The sequence below is a fragment of the Oncorhynchus nerka genome, linkage group LG13 (assembly GCF_034236695.1).
Source record: "Oncorhynchus nerka isolate Pitt River linkage group LG13, Oner_Uvic_2.0, whole genome shotgun sequence".
Lineage (NCBI taxonomy): Eukaryota > Metazoa > Chordata > Actinopteri > Salmoniformes > Salmonidae > Oncorhynchus > Oncorhynchus nerka.
In genome coordinates, this window is record NC_088408.1 from 4685013 (window position 1) to 4706336 (window position 21324).

The 21324-nt window shown below is 50.3% G+C and overlaps 1 protein-coding gene across 1 annotated transcript in view; it reads right to left on the minus strand.

Moving 5' to 3' along the window:
- The window catches only part of LOC115127570 (serine/threonine-protein kinase Sgk1-like), a 19463-nt gene extending 4789 nt beyond the window's left edge, over window positions 1–14674 (minus strand). Inside the window, 4 exon segments of the mRNA XM_065026131.1 lie at window positions 8769–8864; window positions 12457–12693; window positions 14283–14414; window positions 14485–14674. Coding sequence (XP_064882203.1) covers window positions 8769–8864; window positions 12457–12693; window positions 14283–14414; window positions 14485–14655 — 636 coding nt within the window. The 5' untranslated portion in view covers window positions 14656–14674.
- Between the last annotated feature and the right edge of the window lie 6650 nt (window positions 14675–21324).

The following is a 21324-nucleotide window of genomic DNA, read 5'->3' on the forward strand; positions in this document are numbered from 1 at the left end:
GTGATCTCCACAGAGTTGTGTTTGGCGGCCTTCTCCTGTTACACTCCTTGCCTGTGGAAGAGCCTGCAAACTAAACTTAGACTTGAGTGACCTGTTGAATGACTTGAATGACCTGTTAGGGGGAATAACCTGTTAGGGGAATAACCTGTTAGTAGAATAACCTGTTAGGGGGAATAACCTGTTAGGGGGAATAACCTGTTAGGGGGAATAACCTGTTAGTGGGAATAACCTGTTAGTGGGAATGACCTGTTAGGGGGAATGACCTGTTAGGGGGAATAACCTGTTAGGGGGAATAACCTGTTAGTGGGAATAACCTGTTAGTGGGAATGACCTGTTAGGGGGAATGACCTGTTAGGGGGAATAACCTGTTAGGGGGAATAACCTGTTAGGGGGAATAACCTGTTAGTGGGAATAACCTGTTAGGGGAACAACCTGTTAAGGGGAATAACCTGTTAAGGGGAATAACCTGTTAAGGGGAATAACCTGTTAGGGGGAATAACCTGTTAAGGGGAATAACCTGTTAGGGGGAATAACCTGTTAAGGGGAATAACCTGTTAGGGGGAATAACCTGTTAAGGGGAATAACCTGTTAGGGGAACAACCTGTTAAGGGGAATAACCTGTTAAGGGGAATAACCTGTTAGGGGGAATAACCTGTTAGGGGGAATAACCTGTTAGGGGGAATAACCTGTTAAGGGGAATAACCTGTTAGGGGGAATAACCTGTTAGGGGAATAACCTGTTAGGGAATAACCTGTTAGGGGAATAACCTGTTAGGGGAATAACCTGTTAGGGGAACAACCTGTTAAGGGGAATAACCTGTTAAGGGGAATAACCTGTTAGGGGGAATAACCTGTTAGGGGGAATAACCTGTTAGGGGAATAACCTGTTAGGGGAACAACCTGTTAAGGGGAATAACCTGTTAAGGGGAATAACCTGTTAAGGGGAATAACCTGTTAGGGGGAATAACCTGTTAAGGGAATAACCTGTTAGGGGGAATAACCTGTTAGGGGAACAACCTGTTAAGGGAATAACCTGTTAGGGGAATAACCTGTTAAGGGAATAACCTGTTAAGGGAATAACCTGTTAGGGGGAATAAAGTAAGGGGAATAACCTGTTAGGGGAATAACCTGTTAGGGGAATAACCTGTTAAGGGGAATAACCTGTTAGGGGGAATAACCTGTTAAGGGGAATAACCTGTTAGGGGGAATAACCTGTTAGGGGAACAACCTGTTAAGGGGAATAACCTGTTAGGGGGAATAACCTGTTAGGGGAATAACCTGTTAAGGGGAATAACCTGTTAGGGGAATAACCTGTTAGGGGAATAACCTGTTAAGGGGAATAACCTGTTAGGGGAATAACCTGTTAGGGGGAATAACCTGTTAAGGGGAATAACCTGTTAGGGGAATAACCTGTTAAGGGGAATAACCTGTTAAGGGGAATAACCTGTTAGGGGGAATAACCTGTTAGGGGAATAACCTGTTAAGGGGAATAACCTGTTAAGGGGAATAACCTGTTAAGGGGAATTATCTGTAATAACTGCTGCTATATATTTAATTGTGTGTTATCTGTGATCGTTTTGTCTTGTCTTGTGTAGTTTCTTAGTCGTTGTACCTGAAACTGTATGTGTAAACATGTATACACAGGGCCCAGGTGTAACAGAGACCTCGGTCTCAGTCAGGGCCCAGGTGTAACAGAGACCTCGGTCTCAGTCAGGGCCCAGGTGTAACAGAGACCTTGGTCTCAGTCAGGGCCCAGCTGTAACAGAGGTCTCAGTCAGGGCCCAGCTGTAACAGAGGTCTCAGTCAGGGCCCAGCTGTAACAGAGACCTTGGTCTCAGTCAGGGCCCAGGTGTAACAGAGACCTTTGTCTCAGTCAGGGCCCAGGTGTAACAGAGACCTTGGTCTCAGTCAGGGCCCAGCTGTAACAGAGGTCTCAGTCAGGGCCCAACTGTAACAGAGACCTTGGTCTCAGTCAGGGCCCAACTGTAACAGAGACCTTGGTCTCAGTCTGGGCCCAGCTGTAACAGAGACCTTTGGTCTCAGTCAGGGCCCAACTGTAACAGAGACCTCAGTCAGGGCCCAGCTGTAACAGAGACCTCAGTCAGGGCCCAGCTGTAACAGAGACCTCGGTCTCAGTCAGGGCCCAGCTGTAACAGAGACCTTGGTCTCAGTCAGGGCCCAGCTGTAACAGAGGTCTCAGTCAGGGCCCAGCTGTAACAGAGGCCTCGGTCTCAGTCAGGGCCCAGCTGTAACAGAGACCTCAGTCAGGGCCCAGCTGTAACAGAGGTCTCGGTCAGGGCCCAGCTGTAACAGAGACCTTGGTCTCAGTCAGGGCCCAGCTGTAACAGAGGTCTCAGTCAGGGCCCAACTGTAACAGAGACCTTGGTCTCAGTCAGGGCCCAACTGTAACAGAGACATTGGTCTCAGTCTGGGCCCAGCTGTAACAGAGACCTTTGGTCTCAGTCAGGGCCCAACTGTAACAGAGACCTTTGGTCTCAGTCAGGGCCCAACTGTAACAGAGACCTCAGTCAGGGCCCAGCTGTAACAGAGACCTCAGTCAGGGCCCAGCTGTAACAGAGACCTCGGTCTCAGTCAGGGCCCAGCTGTAACAGAGACCTTGGTCTCAGTCAGGGCCCAACTGTAACAGAGGCCTCTGTCTCAGTCAGGGCCCAGCTGTAACAGAGGTCTCAGTCAGGGCCCAGCTGTAACAGAGGTCTCAGTCAGGGCCCAGCTGTAACAGAGGTCTCAGTCAGGGCCCAGCTGTAACAGAGACCTTGGTCTCAGTCAGGGCCCAACTGTAACAGAGGCCTCTGTCTCAGTCAGGGCCCAGCTGTAACAGAGGTCTCAGTCAGGGCCCAGCTGTAACAGAGGTCTCAGTCAGGGCCCAGCTGTAACAGAGGTCTCAGTCAGGGCCCAGCTGTAACAGAGGTCTCAGTCAGGGCCCAGCTGTAACAGAGGTCTCAGTCAGGGCCCAGCTGTAACAGAGACCTTGGTCTCAGTCAGGGCCCAGCTGTAACAGAGACCTCAGTCAGGGCCCAGCTGTAACAGAGACCTCGGTCTCAGTCAGGGCCCAGCTGTAACAGAGACCTCGGTCTCAGTCAGGGCCCAGGTGTAACAGAGACCTTGGTCTCAGTCAGGGCCCAGGTGTAACAGAGACCTCGGTCTCAGTCAGGGCCCAGGTGTAACAGAGACCTTGGTCTCAGTCAGGGCCCAGGTGTAACAGAGACCTTGGTCAGGGCCCAGCTGTAACAGAGACCTCAGTCAGGGCCCAGCTGTAACAGAGACATTGGTCTCAGTCTGGGCCCAGCTGTAACAGAGACCTTTGGTCTCAGTCAGGGCCCAACTGTAACAGAGACCTTTGGTCTCAGTCAGGGCCCAACTGTAACAGAGACCTCAGTCAGGGCCCAGCTGTAACAGAGACCTCAGTCAGGGCCCAGCTGTAACAGAGACCTCGGTCTCAGTCAGGGCCCAGCTGTAACAGAGACCTTGGTCTCAGTCAGGGCCCAACTGTAACAGAGGCCTCTGTCTCAGTCAGGGCCCAGCTGTAACAGAGGTCTCAGTCAGGGCCCAGCTGTAACAGAGGTCTCAGTCAGGGCCCAGCTGTAACAGAGGTCTCAGTCAGGGCCCAGCTGTAACAGAGACCTTGGTCTCAGTCAGGGCCCAACTGTAACAGAGGCCTCTGTCTCAGTCAGGGCCCAGCTGTAACAGAGGTCTCAGTCAGGGCCCAGCTGTAACAGAGGTCTCAGTCAGGGCCCAGCTGTAACAGAGGTCTCAGTCAGGGCCCAGCTGTAACAGAGGCATTGGTCTCAGTCTGGGCCCAGCTGTAACAGAGACCTTTGGTCTCAGTCAGGGCCCAACTGTAACAGAGACCTTTGGTCTCAGTCAGGGCCCAACTGTAACAGAGACCTCAGTCAGGGCCCAGCTGTAACAGAGACCTCAGTCAGGGCCCAGCTGTAACAGAGACCTCGGTCTCAGTCAGGGCCCAGCTGTAACAGAGACCTTGGTCTCAGTCAGGGCCCAACTGTAACAGAGGCCTCTGTCTCAGTCAGGGCCCAGCTGTAACAGAGGTCTCAGTCAGGGCCCAGCTGTAACAGAGGTCTCAGTCAGGGCCCAGCTGTAACAGAGGTCTCAGTCAGGGCCCAGCTGTAACAGAGACCTTGGTCTCAGTCAGGGCCCAACTGTAACAGAGGCCTCTGTCTCAGTCAGGGCCCAGCTGTAACAGAGGTCTCAGTCAGGGCCCAGCTGTAACAGAGGTCTCAGTCAGGGCCCAGCTGTAACAGAGACCTTGGTCTCAGTCAGGGCCCAGCTGTAACAGAGACCTCAGTCAGGGCCCAGCTGTAACAGAGACCTCGGTCTCAGTCAGGGCCCAGCTGTAACAGAGACCTCGGTCTCAGTCAGGGCCCAGGTGTAACAGAGACCTTGGTCTCAGTCAGGGCCCAGGTGTAACAGAGACCTCGGTCTCAGTCAGGGCCCAGGTGTAACAGAGACCTTGGTCTCAGTCAGGGCCCAGGTGTAACAGAGACCTTGGTCAGGGCCCAGCTGTAACAGAGACCTCAGTCAGGGCCCAGCTGTAACAGAGACCTCAGTCAGGGCCCAGCTGTAACAGAGACCTCGGTCTCAGTCAGGGCCCAGCTGTAACAGAGGTCTCAGTCAGGGCCCAGCTGTAACAGAGACCTCAGTCAGGGCCCAGCTGTAACAGAGACCTCGTCAGGGCCCAGCTATAACAGAGGTCTCGGTCAGGGCCCAGCTGTAACAGAGACCTTGGTCTCAATCAGGGCCCAGCTGTAACAGAGGTCTCAGTCAGGGCCCAACTGTAACAGAGACCTTGGTCTCAGTCAGGGCCCAACTGTAACAGAGACCTTGGTCTCAGTCTGTGCCCAGCTGTAACAGAGACCTTGGTCTCAGTCAGGGCCCAACTGTAACAGAGACCTCAGTCAGGGCCCAGCTGTAACAGAGACCTTGGTCTCAGTCAGGGCCCAACTGTAACAGAGACCTTGGTCTCAGTCTGTGCCCAGCTGTAACAGAGACCTTGGTCTCAGTCAGGGCCCAACTGTAACAGAGACCTCAGTCAGGGCCCAGCTGTAACAGAGACCTCGGTCTCAGTCAGGGCCCAGCTGTAACAGAGACCTTGGTCTCAGTCAGGGCCCAGCTGTAACAGAGGTCTCAGTCAGGGCCCAGCTGTAACAGAGGTCTCAGTCAGGGCCCAGCTGTAACAGAGGTCTCAGTCAGGGCCCAGCTGTAACAGAGACCTCAGTCAGGGCCCAGCTGTAACAGAGACCTTGGTCTCAGTCAGGGCCCAACTGTAACAGAGGCCTCGGTCTCAGTCAGGGCCCAGCTGTAACAGAGACCTCAGTCAGGGCCCAGCTGTAACAGAGACCTCGGTCTCAGTCAGGGCCCAGCTGTAACAGAGACCTCGGTCTCAGTCAGGGCCCAGGTGTAACAGAGACCTCGGTCTCAGTCAGGGCCCAGGTGTAACAGAGACCATGGTCTCGGTCAGGGCCCAGGTGTAACAGAGACCTTGGTCTCAGTGAGGGCCCAGGTGTAACAGAGACCTTGGTCTCAGTCAGGGCCCAGGTGTAACAGAGACCTTGGTCAGGGCTCAGCTGTAACAGAGACCTCAGTCAGGGCCCAGCTGTAACAGAGACCTCGGTCTCAGTCAGGGCCCAGCTGTAACAGAGGTCTCAGTCAGGGCCCAGCTGTAACAGAGACCTTGGTCTCAGTCAGGGCCCAGCTGTAACAGAGACCTCGGTCTCAGTCAGGGCCCAGCTGTAACAGAGACCTCAGTCAGGGCCCAGCTGTAACAGAGACCTCGTCAGGGCCCAGCTATAACAGAGGTCTCGGTCAGGGCCCAGCTGTAACAGAGACCTTGGTCTCAGTCAGGGCCCAGCTGTAACAGAGGTCTCAGTCAGGGCCCAACTGTAACAGAGACTTTGGTCTCAGTCAGGGCCCAACTGTAACAGAGACCTTGGTCTCAGTCAGGGCCCAACTGTAACAGAGACCTCAGTCAGGGCCCAGCTGTAACAGAGGCCTCGGTCTCAGTCAGGGCCCAACTGTAACAGAGGCCTCGGTCAGGGCCCAGCTGTAACAGAGGTCTCAGTCATGGCCCAGCTGTAACAGAGGTCTCAGTCATGGCCCAGCTGTAACAGAGGTCTCAGTCAGGGCCCAGCTGTAACAGAGGTCTCAGTCAGGGCCCAGCTGTAACAGAGGTCTCAGTCAGGGCCCAGCTGTAACAGAGGTCTCAGTCAGGGCCCAGCTGTAACAGAGGTCTCAGTCAGGGCCCAGCTGTAACAGAGGTCTCAGTCAGGGCCCAGCTGTAACAGAGGTCTCAGTCAGGGCCCAGCTGTAACAGAGGTCTCAGTCAGGGCCCAGCTGTAACAGAGGTCTCAGTCAGGGCCCAGCTGTAACAGAGGTCTCAGTCAGGGCCCAGCTGTAACAGAGGTCTCAGTCAGGACCCAGCTGTAACAGAGGTCTCAGTCAGGACCCAGCTGTAACAGAGGTCTCAGTCAGGGCCCAGCTGTAACAGAGGTCTCAGTCAGGGCCCAGCTGTAACAGAGGTCTCAGTCAGGACCCAGCTGTAACAGAGGTCTCAGTCAGGGCCCAGCTGTAACAGAGGTCTCAGTCAGGGCCCAGCTGTAACAGAGGTCTCAGTCAGGACCCAGCTGTAACAGAGGTCTCAGTCAGGACCCAGTTGTAACAGAGGTCTCAGTCAGGGCCCAGCTGTAACAGAGGTCTCAGTCAGGGCCCAGCTGTAACAGAGGTCTCAGTCAGGACCCAGCTGTAACAGAGGTCTCAGTCAGGACCCAGTTGTAACAGAGGTCTCAGTCAGGGCCCAGCTGTAACAGAGGTCTCAGTCAGGGCCCAGCTGTAACAGAGGTCTCAGTCAGGACCCAGCTGTAACAGAGGTCTCAGTCAGGACCCAGTTGTAACAGAGGTCTCAGTCAGGGCCCAGCTGTAACAGAGGTCTCAGTCAGGACCCAGCTGTAACAGAGGTCTCAGTCAGGACCCAGCTGTAACAGAGGTCTCAGTCAGGACCCAGCTGTAACAGAGGTCTCAGTCAGGGCCCAGCTGTAACAGAGGTCTCAGTCAGGGCCCAGCTGTAACAGAGGTCTCAGTCAGGACCCAGCTGTAACAGAGGTCTCAGTCAGGGCCCAGCTGTAACAGAGGTCTCAGTCAGGGCCCAGCTGTAACAGAGGTCTCAGTCAGGACCCAGCTGTAACAGAGGTCTCAGTCAGGGCCCAGCTGTAACAGAGGTCTCAGTCAGGGCCCAGCTGTAACAGAGGTCTCAGTCAGGACCCAGCTGTAACAGAGGTCTCAGTCAGGGCCCAGCTGTAACAGAGGTCTCAGTCAGGGCCCAGCTGTAACAGAGGTCTCAGTCAGGGCCCAGCTGTAACAGAGGTCTCAGTCAGGGCCCAGCTGTAACAGAGGTCTCAGTCAGGGCCCAGCTGTAACAGAGGTCTCAGTCAGGGCCCAGCTGTAACAGAGGTCTCAGTCAGGGCCCAGCTGTAACAGAGGTCTCAGTCAGGGCCCAGCTGTAACAGAGGTCTCAGTCAGGGCCCAGCTGTAACAGAGGTCTCAGTCAGGACCCAGCTGTAACAGAGGTCTCAGTCAGGACCCAGTTGTAACAGAGGTCTCAGTCAGGGCCCAGCTGTAACAGAGGTCTCAGTCAGGGCCCAGCTGTAACAGAGGTCTCAGTCAGGACCCAGCTGTAACAGAGGTCTCAGTCAGGACCCAGCTGTAACAGAGGTCTCAGTCAGGGCCCAGCTGTAACAGAGGTCTCAGTCAGGGCCCAGCTGTAACAGAGGTCTCAGTCAGGGCCCAGCTGTAACAGAGGTCTCAGTCAGGGCCCAGCTGTAACAGAGGTCTCAGTCAGGACCCAGCTGTAATAGAGGTCTCAGTCAGGACCCAGCTGTAACAGAGGTCTCAGTCAGGGCCCAGCTGTAACAGAGGTCTCAGTCAGGACCCAGCTGTAACAGAGGTCTCAGTCAGGGCCCAGCTGTAACAGAGGTCTCAGTCAGGGCCCAGCTGTAACAGAGGTCTCAGTCAGGGCCCAGCTGTAACAGAGGCCTCGGTCTCAGTCAGGGCCCAGCTGTAACAGAGGTCTCAGTCAGGGCCCAGCTGTAACAGAGGTCTCAGTCAGGGCCCAGCTGTAACAGAGGTCTCAGTCAGGGCCCAGCTGTAACAGAGGTCTCAGTCAGGGCCCAGCTGTAACAGAGGTCTCAGTCAGGGCCCAGCTGAAACAGAGGTCTCAGTCAGGGCCCAGCTGTAACAGAGGTCTCAGTCAGGGCCCAGCTGTAACAGAGGTCTCAGTCAGGACCCAGCTGTAACAGAGGTCTCAGTCAGGGCCCAGCTGTAACAGAGGTCTCAGTCAGGACCCAGCTGTAACAGAGGTCTCAGTCAGGACCCAGCTGTAACAGAGGTCTCAGTCAGGGCCCAGCTGTAACAGAGGTCTCAGTCAGGGCCCAGCTGTAACAGAGGTCTCAGTCAGGGCCCAGCTGTAACAGAGGTCTCAGTCAGGACCCAGCTGTAACAGAGGTCTCAGTCAGGACCCAGCTGTAACAGAGGTCTCAGTCAGGGCCCAGCTGTAACAGAGGTCTCAGTCAGGGCCCAGCTGTAACAGAGGTCTCAGTCAGGACCCAGTTGTAACAGAGGTCTCAGTCAGGACCCTAACACTACATATCATCGATTTAAAAGTATAAAAAATGGACTGTACCAATCCCAGGTTGCCCCTAAAAAATGTATTCGCCAAACTAAATGTTTTTGTGAACTCACCAGGCCATACAGCATCTCATAAAGCACGGCTCCCAAACACCACCAGTCCACCGTCCTGTCATACGGCTGCTTGTGTAACACCTCTGGAGCTAGGTACTATAGAGGGAGGAGGGGGAGGGGGAGGGGAGAGGGGAGGAGAGGGGGAGGGAGGGGAGAGGGGAGGAGAGGAGGGAGGGGGAGGGAGGGAGGGAGAGAGAGGCGGAGGGAGGGAGGGGTAAGATAGAGAGAGGGGGGGAGAGGGAAAGAGAGAGAACATGTGACATTGTCAATCCAATCATCACCAGCAGATACAGAGAGGTGAAAAAGCTATCTTTAAATTACACTACATATACAAAAGTATGTGGACACCCCTTCAAATTAGTGAATTCAGCTATTTCAGCCGTTGCTGGCTGGTGTATAATATCGAGCAAACCGCCATGCAATCTCCATAGACAAACAAACATTGGCAGTAGAATTGTCTTCCTGAAAAGCTCAGTGACCTTCAACGTGGCACCGTCATAGGATGACAAGTCAGTTTGTCAAATTTCTGCCCTGCTAGAGCTCCCCCTTGGTCAACTGTAGGTGCTGTTATTGTGAAGTGGACCTAGGAGCAACAAAGGCTCAGCTGTGAAGTGGCAGGCTACACATGCTCACAGAACGGGGCCGCTGTTGCACGTAAACATCGTCTGCCCTTCATGAAGCTGCCCTCTGCCCTCTGCACTCCCTACCGTGTTCCAAACTGCCTCTGGAAGCAACGTGAATAACCGCACACAAGCCTAAGATCACCATGCACAATGCCAGGCATCGGCTGGTGTAAAGTTCACCACCATTGGACTCTGGAGCAGTGGAAACGTGTTCTCTGGAGTGATGAATCACGCTTCACTATCTGGCAGTCTGATGGATGAATCTGGGTTTGGCGGATGTCAGGAGAACGCTACCTGCCCCAATGCATTGTGCAAACTGTAAAGTTTGGTGGAGGAGGAATAATGGTGTGGGGCTGTTTTTCATGGCATACTTTGCATTCTAGATGATTCTGTTCTTCCAACAACGGCAACAGTTTGGGGAAGGCTCTTTCCTGTTTCAGAATGCCCCCTGTGCACAAAGCGAGGTCCATATAGAAATGGTTTGTCGAGATCGGTGTGGAAGAACTTGACTGGCCAGCAGAGCCCTGACCTCAACCCCATAAAACACTTTTGGATGAATTGGAACGCCGACTGAGAGCCTGAAGGCCTAATCGCCCAACACCAGTGTTCGATCTCATTAATGCTGTTGTGGCTGAATGGAAGCAATGTCCCAACATCTAGTGGAAAGCCTTCCCAGAAGAGTGGAGGCTGTTATAGCAGCAATGTCCCAACATCTAGTGGAAAGCCTTCCCAGAAGAGTGGAGGCTGTTATAGCAGCAATGTTCCAACATCTAGTGGAAAGCCTTCCCAGAAGAGTGGAGGCTGTTATAGCAGCAATGTCCCAACATCTAGTGGAAAGCCTTCCCAGAAGAGTGGAGGCTGTTATAGCAGCAATGTTCCTACATCTAGTGGAAAGCCTTCCCAGAAGAGTGGAAAGCAGCAATGTTCCCTAGTGGAAAGAAGAGTGGAGGCTGTTATAGCAGCAATGTTCCTACATCTAGTGGAAAGCCTTCCCAGAAGAGTGGAGGCTGTTATAGCAGCAATGTTCCAACATCTAGTGGAAAGCCTTCCCAGAAGAGTGGAGGCTGTTATAGCAGCAATGTTCCAACATCTAGTGGAAAGCCTTCCCAGAAGACTGGAGGCTGTTATAGCAGCAATGTTCCAACATCTAGTGGAAAGCCTTCCCAGAAGAGTGGAGGCTGTTATAGCAGCAATGTTCCAACATCTAGTGGAAAGCCTTCCCAGAAGAGTGGAGGCTGTTATAGCAGCAATGTTCCAACATCTAGTGGAAAGCCATTTCCCAGGAGATTTGGCAGGCTGTTATAGCAGCACAAATGTCCCATGACATCTAGTGAAAGCCACTTTTGAAGTGGAGGCTGTTATAGCAGCAATGTTCCAACATCTAGTGGAAAGTCTTCCCAGGATTTACACAAGGCTGTTATAGCAGCAAATGTTCCAACATCTAGTAGCTAAAGCCTTCTTAAGAAGAGTGGAGGCTGTTATAGCAGCAATGTTCCTACATCTAGTGGAAAGCCTTCCCAGAAGAGTGGAGGCTGTTATAGCAGCAATGTTCCTACATCTAGAGGAAAGCCTTCCCAGAAGGGTGGAGGCTGTTATAGCAGCAATGTTCCATCATCTAGTGGAAAGCCTTCCCAGGAGAGTGGAGGTTGTTATAGCAGCAATGTTCCAACATCTAGTGGAAAGCCTTCCCAGGAGAGTGGAGGCTGTTATAGCAGCAAGTGGAACATCCAGTAGAATATTCTCAGGCTTTCCACAGAAGAGTGGAGGCTGTTATAGCAGCAATGTTCCAACATCTAGTGGAAAGTCTTCCCAGGAGAGTGGAGGATGTTATAGCAGCAATGTTCCAACATCTAGTGGAAAGCCTTCCCAGAAGAGTGGAGGCTGTTATAGCAGCAATGTTCCTACATCTAGTGGAAAGCCTTCCCAGAAGAGTGGAGGCTGTTATAGCAGCAATGTTCCAACATCTAGTGGAAAGCCTTCCCAGAAGACTGGAGGCTGTTATAGCAGCAATGTTCCTACATCTAGTGGAAAGCCTTCCCAGAAGACTGGAGGCTGTTATAGCAGCAAAGTTCCAACATCTAGTGGAAAGCCTTCCCAGAAGAGTGGAGGCTGTTATAGCAGCAATGTTCCAACATCTAGTGGAAAGCTTTCCCAGAAGAGTGGAGGCTGTTATAGCAGCAATGTTCCAACATCTAGTGGAAAGTCTTCCCAGGAGAGTGGAGGCTGTTATAGCAGCAATGTTCCAACATCTAGTGGAAAGCCTTCCCAGAAGAGTGGAGGCTGTTATAGCAGCAATGTTCCTACATCTAGTGGAAAGCCTTCCCAGAAGAGTGGAGGCTGTTATAGCAGCAATGTTCCTACATCTAGAGGAAAGCCTTCCCAGAAGGGTGGAGGCTGTTATAGCAGCAATGTTCCATCATCTAGTGGAAAGCCTTCCCAGGAGAGTGGAGGTTGTTATAGCAGCAATGTTCCAACATCTAGTGGAAAGCCTTCCCAGGAGAGTGGAGGCTGTTATAGCAGCAATGTCCCAACATCTAGTGGAAAGCTTTCCCAGAAGAGTGGAGGCTGTTATAGCAGCAATGTTCCAACATCTAGTGGAAAGTCTTCCCAGGAGAGTGGAGGATGTTATAGCAGCAATGTTCCAACCTCTAGTGGAAAGCCTTCCCAGAAGAGTGGAGGCTGTTATTCCAACCAATGTCCTCAACATCTAGTGGAAAGCCTTCCCAGAAGAGTGGAGGCTGTTATAGCAGCAATGTTCCTACATCTAGAGGAAAGCCTTCCCAGAAGAGTGGAGGCTGTTATAGCAGCAATGTCCTCAACATCTAGTGGAAAGCCTTCCCAGAAGAGTGGAGGCTGTTATAGCAGCAATGTTCCTACATCTAGTGGAAAGCCTTCCCAGGAGAGTGGAGGCTGTTATAGGGGGGGCCAACTCCATATTAATGACCGTGATTTTGAAATGAGATGGTCAACGAGTGTCCACATACTTTTGGTCATGTAGTGTACCTTCAATACAACCAACCAACCAATCAAACTTGATCAAAAAACAAAAAAAGTTCTGTCCTTACCTCTGGAGTTCCACAGAACGTTGACGTGGTTCCGTTCTGTTCTATGTTCTCCTTGCAGAGGCCGAAGTCCGTGAGTATGATGTGTCCTTGAGAGTCCAGTAGAATATTCTCAGGCTTCAGGTCTCTGTACACGATGTTTAGAGAGTGGAGGTAGCCCAGGGCACTGGTGATCTCCGCTGTATAGAACCTGGCCCGGGGCTCTAAGAAACACCTCTCCCTCTGGAGATGGTAGAACAACTAGAGGAGAGAGAGAGGGAGGGAGGGGAGAGAGAGGGGGAGAGAGGGGAGAGAGGGGGAGAGAAGGGGGAGAGAAGGAGAGAGAGAGAGAGAGAGGGGAGAGAAGGAGAGAGAGAGAGAGAGAGAGAGGGAGAGAGAGAAGGAGAGAGGGGGGAGAGAGGGGGGGAGAGAAGGAGAGAGGGAGGGGGAGAGAGAGGGGGAGAGGGAGAGGAGAGGGGGAGAGAAGGAGAGGAGAGAGGGAGGGGAGAGAGAGAGGGGGAGAGAGAGGGGGAGAGAAGGAGAGAGAGAGGGGGGAGGGAGAGGAGAGGGGGAGAGGGAGAGAGAGAGAGGGGGAGAGAGGGGGAGAGAGAGGGAGGGGGAGAGGGAGAGGAGAGAGAGAGGGAGGGGAGAGAGAGGAGAGGGAGGGGAGAGAGAGGGAGGAGAGGGGGAGAGAGAGAGGAGAGGGAGAGAGAAGGAGGAAGTCCTCCCTTGAGGGACTCCCTCCTCCCTCTCTCTGAGGGAGAGGAAGGGAGAGACTCCCTTCCCACTCCCCCTCTCTCTCTCCTTCCCCAGGGTTTAGAGAGAGGAGAGAGAGAGGGAGAGAGGGAGAGAGAGAGAGAGAAGGAGAGAGAGAGAGAGGGAGAGAGAGAGAGGGGGAGAGAGAAGGAGGAAGGGAGAGAGAGGGAGAGAGAAGGAGGAAGGGGAGAGAGACCCCCTCCTCTCTCTTGAGAGGAGAGGAGAGAGAGGGAGAGAGAAGGAGGAAGGGAGAGAGGGAGAGAGAAAGTTTACCCCCCTCTCTCTCTCCCTTCCCCACCCTCCTCCCTCCCTCTCTCTCTTCCCCACAGTTTCCCCTCCACTCCCTTCCAGACAGTTTACCCCCTCTCTCTCTCTCTCCCTGAGGGAGAGACAGAGAGAGAAAAGAGAGGAGAGAGAGAGAGAAAGGGAGAGGGGGAGAGGAGAGAAAAAGAGAGTCCACATTTAAACAGTTTGCTGTCTTCCTCTCTCTCTTCTCCCTTCACCACAGTTTAATCTCCCTTCCCCACAGTTTACCCCCTCTCTCTCTCTCTCCCTTCCCTTCCTTCCTGACTCCCCCTCCCTCCCCCTCTCTCTCTTTATCCCTCCTTCCTTCCTTCCCTCCCTCCTCCTCTCTCCCTTCTACCCCCTCTCTCTCTATACCTCCTTCCTTCCCTCCCTCCTCCTCTCCCTCCCTCCCTACCCCCTCCCCCCCTCCCTCCACTCCCCCTCCCTCCTCCTCTCCCTCCCCACTCTCTCTCTCTATACCTCCTTCCTTACCCCCTCCCTCCTCCCTCCCCTCCCTCCCTCCCTCTCTCCCTTCCCCCTCTCCCTCCCCTCTCTCCCTTCCCCTCCCTCTCCTCTCTCTCTCTCTATACCTCCTTCCTCCCTCCCTCCCTCTCCTTCTCTCTCTCTCTCTCTCTCTCTCTCTCTCTCTATCCCTCTTTCCCTCCCTGCCTCACTCCCCCTCCTGCTCTCTCTCCCTTACTCCTGCCATCTCTCTCTACCTCCCTCCCTTTCTCTCGCTCTCTCCCTTCCTCTCTCCTTCCTTCCTTCCCTCCCTTCCTCCTTCCTTATGTTTCAGTGTCTCTCCTCACCTCTCCTCCGTTAATGTAGTCCAGTACAAAGTAGAGTTTATCAGCGGTCTGGAAGGAGTAGTGTAGTCCCACTAGGAAGGGGTGTTTAATGTTTTTCAACAGGACGTTCCTCTCTGACATGATGTGCTTCTCCTGGAGGTCAACAAAGGGTAAGGGTTAGAGGTCATGGAGGTTGGCCACGTGGTGTCTGTGCAACTTGTACCTCTTTCTTCTTCAGGATGGCCTTCTTCTGCAGCACCTTAACAGCGTAGAACTGGTCGTCTGTTCGGTGCCTGGCTAGGAGGACCTTCCCGAAGCTGCCCTTCCCTATCACCTTCAGGAAGTGGAAGTCACTGGGCTTGGCTGTGGGGTTGGAGGACGGGCCCAGGTTCATCCGCTGGGAGGGACTGGGCTGTGGATGAGAGGAAGAGGTAAGAGCTATGTTGTAAACATACTGGAATAAACATACCAAATTGGAAAATGAAATATCTGTTCGCACCCCAGCCAAAAGTAGCAGTGAATCTACACACAATACCCCATATAATGACAAAAACAGGTTTTTATTTATAAATAATAATAACATTTAAAAAAAATGACATATCACATTTACATCAGTATTCAGACCCTTTACTCAGTACTTTGTTGAAGCACCTTTGGCAGTGATTACAGCCTCAAGTCTTCTTGGGTATGACGGTACAAGCTTGGCACACCTGTATTTGGGGAGTTTCTAACCCTAACCCTCAGTGATTCAATCTTGCAACCTTTTGGTTACTAGTCCAACACACTAACCACTAAGCTACCTGCTGGTTACTAGTCCAACACGCTAACCACTAGGCTACCTGCTGGTTACTAGTCCAACACGCTAACCACTAGGCTACCTGCTGGTTACTAGTCCAACACGCTAACCACTAGGCTACCTGCTGGTTACTAGTCCAACACTCTAACCACTAGGCTACCTGCTGGTTACTAGTCCAACACTCTAACCACTAGGCTACCTGCTGGTTACTAGTCCAACACTCTAACCACTAGGCTACCTGCTGGTTACTAGTCCAACACTCTAACCACTAGGCTACCTGCTGGTTACTAGTCCAACACTCGAACCACTAGGCTACCTGCTGGTTACTAGTCCAACACTCTAACCATTAGGCTACCTGCTGGTTACTAGTCCAACACTCTAACCACTAGGCTACCTGCTGGTTACTAGTCCAAAATTCTAACCACTAGGCTACCTGCTGGTTACTAGTCCAACACACTAACCACTAGGCTACCTGCTGGTTACTAGTCCAAAACTCTAACCACTAGGCTACCTGCTGGTTACTAGTCCAACACACTAACCACTAGGCTACCTGCTGGTTAATAGTCCAACACACTAACCACTAGGCTACCTGCTGGTTACTAGTCCAACACTCTAACCACTAGGCTACCTGCTGGTTACTAGTCCAACACTCTAACCACTAGGCTACCTGCTGGTTACTAGTCCAACACTAACCACTAGGCTACCTGCTGGTTACTAGTCCAACACACTAACCACTAGGCTACCTGCTGGTAGCACCCAAGGGGACAGAAGTAACCTGGCTCTCAGTGGGTTGACTTAGTTTACCACAGCACCCAAGGGGACAGAAGTAACCTGGCTCTCAGTGGGTTGACTTAGTTTACCACAGCACCCAAGGGGACAGAAGTAACCTGTCTCTCAGTGGGTTGACTTAGTTTACCACAGCACCCAAGGGGACAGAAGTAACCTGGCTCTCAGTGGGTTGACTTAGTTTACCACAGCACCCAAGAGGACAGAAGTAACCTGGCTCTCAGTGGGTTGACTTAGTTTACCACAGCACCCAAGGGGACAGAAGTAACCTGGCTCTCAGTGGGTTGACTTAGTTTACCACAGCACCCAAGAGGACAGAAGTAACCTGGCTCTCAGTGGGTTGACTTAGTTTACACTGTTTGCTAACTGATATAATACACTAATGTGAATGAATCAATGACAAAATTACATGAAAAACACCGCCATCTGCTGGACACATCGCCACTGCTTATATTTGTCCCCTTTCACAGCACGTAGTGGTTAACCTGTATGTGTGGAAGATAAAAAACGTGTTGCATATCCCAACTCCCCTTGAGACGCCTTTTGAGAGTGGGGTCACGGCCAAGGGGCAGCCATTATTGGCGGTGACCCAGGAGCAATTAGGGCTAAGTGCCTTGCTCAAGAGTACATCGGCAGATTTTTCACATTGTTGGCTCTGGGATTTGAAATAACATCCTTTAGGTTACTGGCTCAATGCTACATGTAGTTTAATGTGTTTATTGTATTTTTATGTGCATTGTGGGGCTATACAAGGCTCACCTGGAAAAGAAACCTCTCAGCATTGACTCCCTGTCTAAATAAAGACACCTTGGTCTCAGCATTGACTCTCTGTCTAAATAAAGACAAGCATTGACTCCTGTCTAAATAAAGACACCTGGTCTCAGCATTGACTCCCTGTCTAAATAAAGACACCTTGGTCTCAGCATTGACTCCCTGTCTAAATAAAGACACCTTGGTCTCAGCATTGACTCTCTGTCTAAATAAAGACACCTTGGTCTCAGCATTGACTCCCTGTCTAAATAAAGACACCTTGGTCTCAGCATTGACTCCCTGTCTAAATAAAGACACCTTGGTCTCAGCATTGACTCCTGTCTAAATAAAGACACCTTGGTCTCACATTGACTCCCTGTCTAAATAAAACATATTGAAGACACCCTGGTCTCAGCATTGACTCCTGTCTAAATAAAGACACCTTGGTCTCAGCATTGACTCAGCATTGACTCCCTGTCTAAATAAAGACCCTGTCTCAACTCCCTGTCTAAATAAAGACACCTTGGTCTCAGCATTGACTCTCTGTCTAAATAAAGACACCTTGGTCTCAGCATTGACTCCCTGTCTAAATAAAGACACCTTGGTCTCAGCATTGACTCCCTGTCTAAATAAAGACACCTTGGTCTCAGCATTGACTCCTGTCTAAATAAAGACACCTTGGTCTCAGCATTGACTCCCTGTCTAAATAAAGACACCTAAATAAACAAACTGGTCTCAGCATTGTCTCTAAATAAAGACACCTTGGTCTCAGCATTGTCTGTCTAAATAAAGACACCTTGGTCTCAGCATTGACTAAAGACACCTGTCTAAATAAAGACACCCTGGTCTCAGCATTGACTGACCTGTCTAAATAAAGACACCTGGTCTCAGCATTGACTCCCTGTCTAAATAAAGACACCATTGGTCTCAGCATTGACTCCCTGTCTAAATAAAGACACCTTGGTCTCAGCATTGACTCCCTGTCTAAATAAAGACACCTTGGTCTGGTCTCAGCATTGACTGACCTGTCTAAATAAAGAACCCTGGTCTCAGCATTGGTCTCAGCATTGACTCCCTGTCTAAATAAAGACACCTTGGTCTCAGCATTGACTCCCTGTCTAAATAAAGACACCTTGGTCTCAGCATTGACTCCATTGACTCCCTGTCTAAATAAAGACACCTTGGTCTCAGCATTGACTCCCTGTCTAAATAAAGACACCTTGGTCTCAGCATTGACTCCCTGTCTAAATAAAGACACCTTGGTCTCAGCATTGACTCCTGTCTAAATAAAGACACCTTGGTCTCAGCATTGACTCCTGTCTAAATAAAGACACCTTGGTCTCAGCATTGACTCCCTGTCTAAATAAAGACACCTTGGTCTCAGCATTGACTCCTGTCTAAATAAAGACACCTTGGTCTCAGCATTGACTCCTGTCTAAATAAAGACACCTTGGTCTCACCTGTCTAAATGACTCCCTGTCTAAATAAAGACACCTTGGTCTCAGCATTGACTCCCTGTCTAAATAAAGACACCTTGGTCTCAGCATTGACTCCTGTCTAAATAAAGACACCTTGGTCTCAGCATTGACTCCCTGTCTAAATAAAGACACCTTGGTCTCAGCATTGACTCCCTGTCTAAATAAAGACACCTTGGTCTCAGCATTGACTCCTGTCTAAATAAAGACACCCTGGTCTCAGCATTGACTCCTGTCTAAATAAAGACACCTTGGTCTCAGCATTGACTCCCTGTCTAAATAAAGACACCTTGGTCTCAGCATTGACTAAATAAAGACACCTGTCTAAATAAAGACACCTTGGTCTCAGCATTGACTCCCTGTCTAAATAAAGACACCTTGGTCTCAGCATTGACTCCCTGTCTAAATAAAGACACCTTGGTCTCAGCATTGACCCTGTCTAAATAAAGACACCTTGGTCTCAGCATTGACTCCCTGTCTAAATAAAGACACCTTGGTCTCAGCATTGACTCCCTGTCTAAATAAAGACACCTTGGTCTCAGCATTGACTCCTGTCTAAATAAAGACACCTTGGTCTCAGCATTGACTCCTGTCTAAATAAAGACACCTTGGTCTCAGCATTGACTCCTGTCTAAATAAAGACACCTGGTCTCAGCATTGACTACCTGTCTAAATAAAGACACCTTGGTCTCAGCATTGACTCCTGTCTAAATAAAGACACCTTGGTCTCAGCATTGACTCCCTGTCTAAATAAAGACACCTTGGTCTCAGCATTGACTCCCTGTCTAAATAAAGACACCTTGGTCTCAGCATTGACTCCTGTCTAAATAAAGACACCTTGGTCTCAGCATTGACTAAAGACACCCCTGTCTAAATAAAGACACCTTGGTCTCAGCATTGACTCCTGTCTAAATAAAGACACCTTGGTCTCAGCATTGACTCTCCCTGTCTAAATAAAGACACCTTGGTCTCAGCATTGACTCCCCTAAATGTCTAAATAAAGACACCTTGGTCTCAGCATTGACTCCCTGTCTAAATAAAGACACCCTGGTCTCAGCATTGACTGACTCCTGTCTAAATAAAGACACCTTGGTCTCAGCATTGACTCCTGTCTAAATAAAGACACCTTGGTCTCAGCATTGACTCCTGTCTAAATAAAGACACCTTGGTCTCAGCATTGACTCCCTGTCTAAATAAAGACACCTTGGTCTCAGCATTGACTCCTGTCTAAATAAAGACACCTGGTCTAAATAAAGACACCTTGGTCTCAGCATTGACTCCTGTCTAAATAAAGACACCTTGGTCTCAGCATTGACTCTCTGTCTAAATAAAGACACCTTGGTCTCAGCATTGACTCCCTGTCTAAATAAAGACACCATTGGTCTCAGCATTGACTCTCCTGTCTAAATAAAGACACCTTGGTCTCAGCATTGACTCCCTGTCTAAATAAAGACACCTTGGTCTCAGCATTGACTCCTGTCTAAATAAAGACACCTTGGTCTCAGCATTGACTCCTGTCTAAATAAAGACTGGTCTCAGCATTGACTCTCTAAATAAAGACACCTTGGTCTCAGCATTGACTCCTGTCTAAATAAAGACACCTTGGTCTCAGCATTGACTCCCTGTCTAAATAAAGACACCTTGGTCTCAGCATTGACTCCTGTCTAAATAAAGACACTTGGTCTCAGCATTGACTCCCTGTCTAAATAAAGACACCTTGGTCTCAGCATTGACTCCTGTCTAAATAAAGACACCTTGGTCTCAGCATTGACTCCGTCTAAATAAAGACACCCTGGTCTCAGCATTGACTCCTGTCTAAATAAAGACACCTTGGTCTCAGCATTGACTCCCTGTCTAAATAAAGACACCTTGGTCTCAGCATTGACTCCCTGTCTAAATAAAGACACCCTGGTCTCAGCATTGACTCCCTGTCTAAATAAAGACACCTTGGTCTCAGCATTGACTCCCTGTCTAAATAAAGACACACCTTGGTCTCAGCATTGACTCCCTGTCTAAATAAAGACACCTTGGTCTCAGCATTGACTCCCTGTCTAAATAAAGACACCTTGGTCTCAGCATTGAGCTGACTCCCTGTCTAAATAAAGACACCTTGGTCTGTCTGACTCCCTGTCTAAATAAAGACAATAAATAAAAAGACACTCCCTGTCTAAATAAAGACCTGGTCTCAGCATTGACTCCTGTCTAAATAAAGACACCTTGGTCTCAGCATTGACTCTGTCTAAATAAAACATACTGGTCTCAGCATTGACTAAAAGACACCTTGGTCTGTCTAAATAAAGACACCTTGGTCTCAGCATTGACTCCCTGTCTAAATAAAGACACCTTGGTCTCAGCATTGACTCCCTGTCTAAATAAAGACACCTGGTCTCAGCATTGACTACCTGTCTAAATAAACTAAATAAAGACACCTGGTCTCAGCATTGATTGACTGACTCCCTGTCTAAATAAAGACACCTTGGTCTCAGCATTGTCTCTAAATAAAGACACCTTGGTCTCAGCATTGACTCCTGTCTAAATAAAGACACCTTGGTCTCAGCATTGACTCCCTGTCTAAATAAAGACACCTTGGTCTCAGCATTGACTCCCTGTCTAAATAAAGACACCTTGGTCTCAGCATTGACTCCCTGTCTAAATAAAGACACCATTGGTCTCAGCATTGACTCCCTGTCTAAATAAAGACACCTTGGTCTCAGCATTGACTCCTGTCTAAATAAAGACACCTTGGTCTCAGCATTGACTCCCTGTCTAAATAAAGACACCTTGGTCTCAGCATTGACTCCCTGTCTAAATAAAGACACCTTGGTCTCAGCATTGACTCTAAATAAAGACCCTGTCTAAATAAAGACACCTTGGTCTCAGCATTGACTCCTGTCTAAATAAAGACACCTTGGTCTCAGCATTGACTCCCTGTCTAAATAAAGACACCTTGGTCTCAGCATTGACTCCTGTCTAAATAAATAAAGACACCTAAATTGGTCTCAGCATTGACTCCTGTCTAAATAAAGACACCTTAGTCTCAGCATTGACTCCCTGTCTAAATAAAGACACCTTGGTCTCAGCATTGACTCCTGTCTAAATAAAGACACCTTGGTCTCAGCATTGACTCCCTGTCTAAATAAAGACACCTTGGTCTCAGCATTGACTCCCTGTCTAAATAAAGACACCTTGGTCTCAGCATTGACTCCCTGTCTAAATAAAGACACCCTGGTCTCAGCATTGACTCCCTGTCTAAATA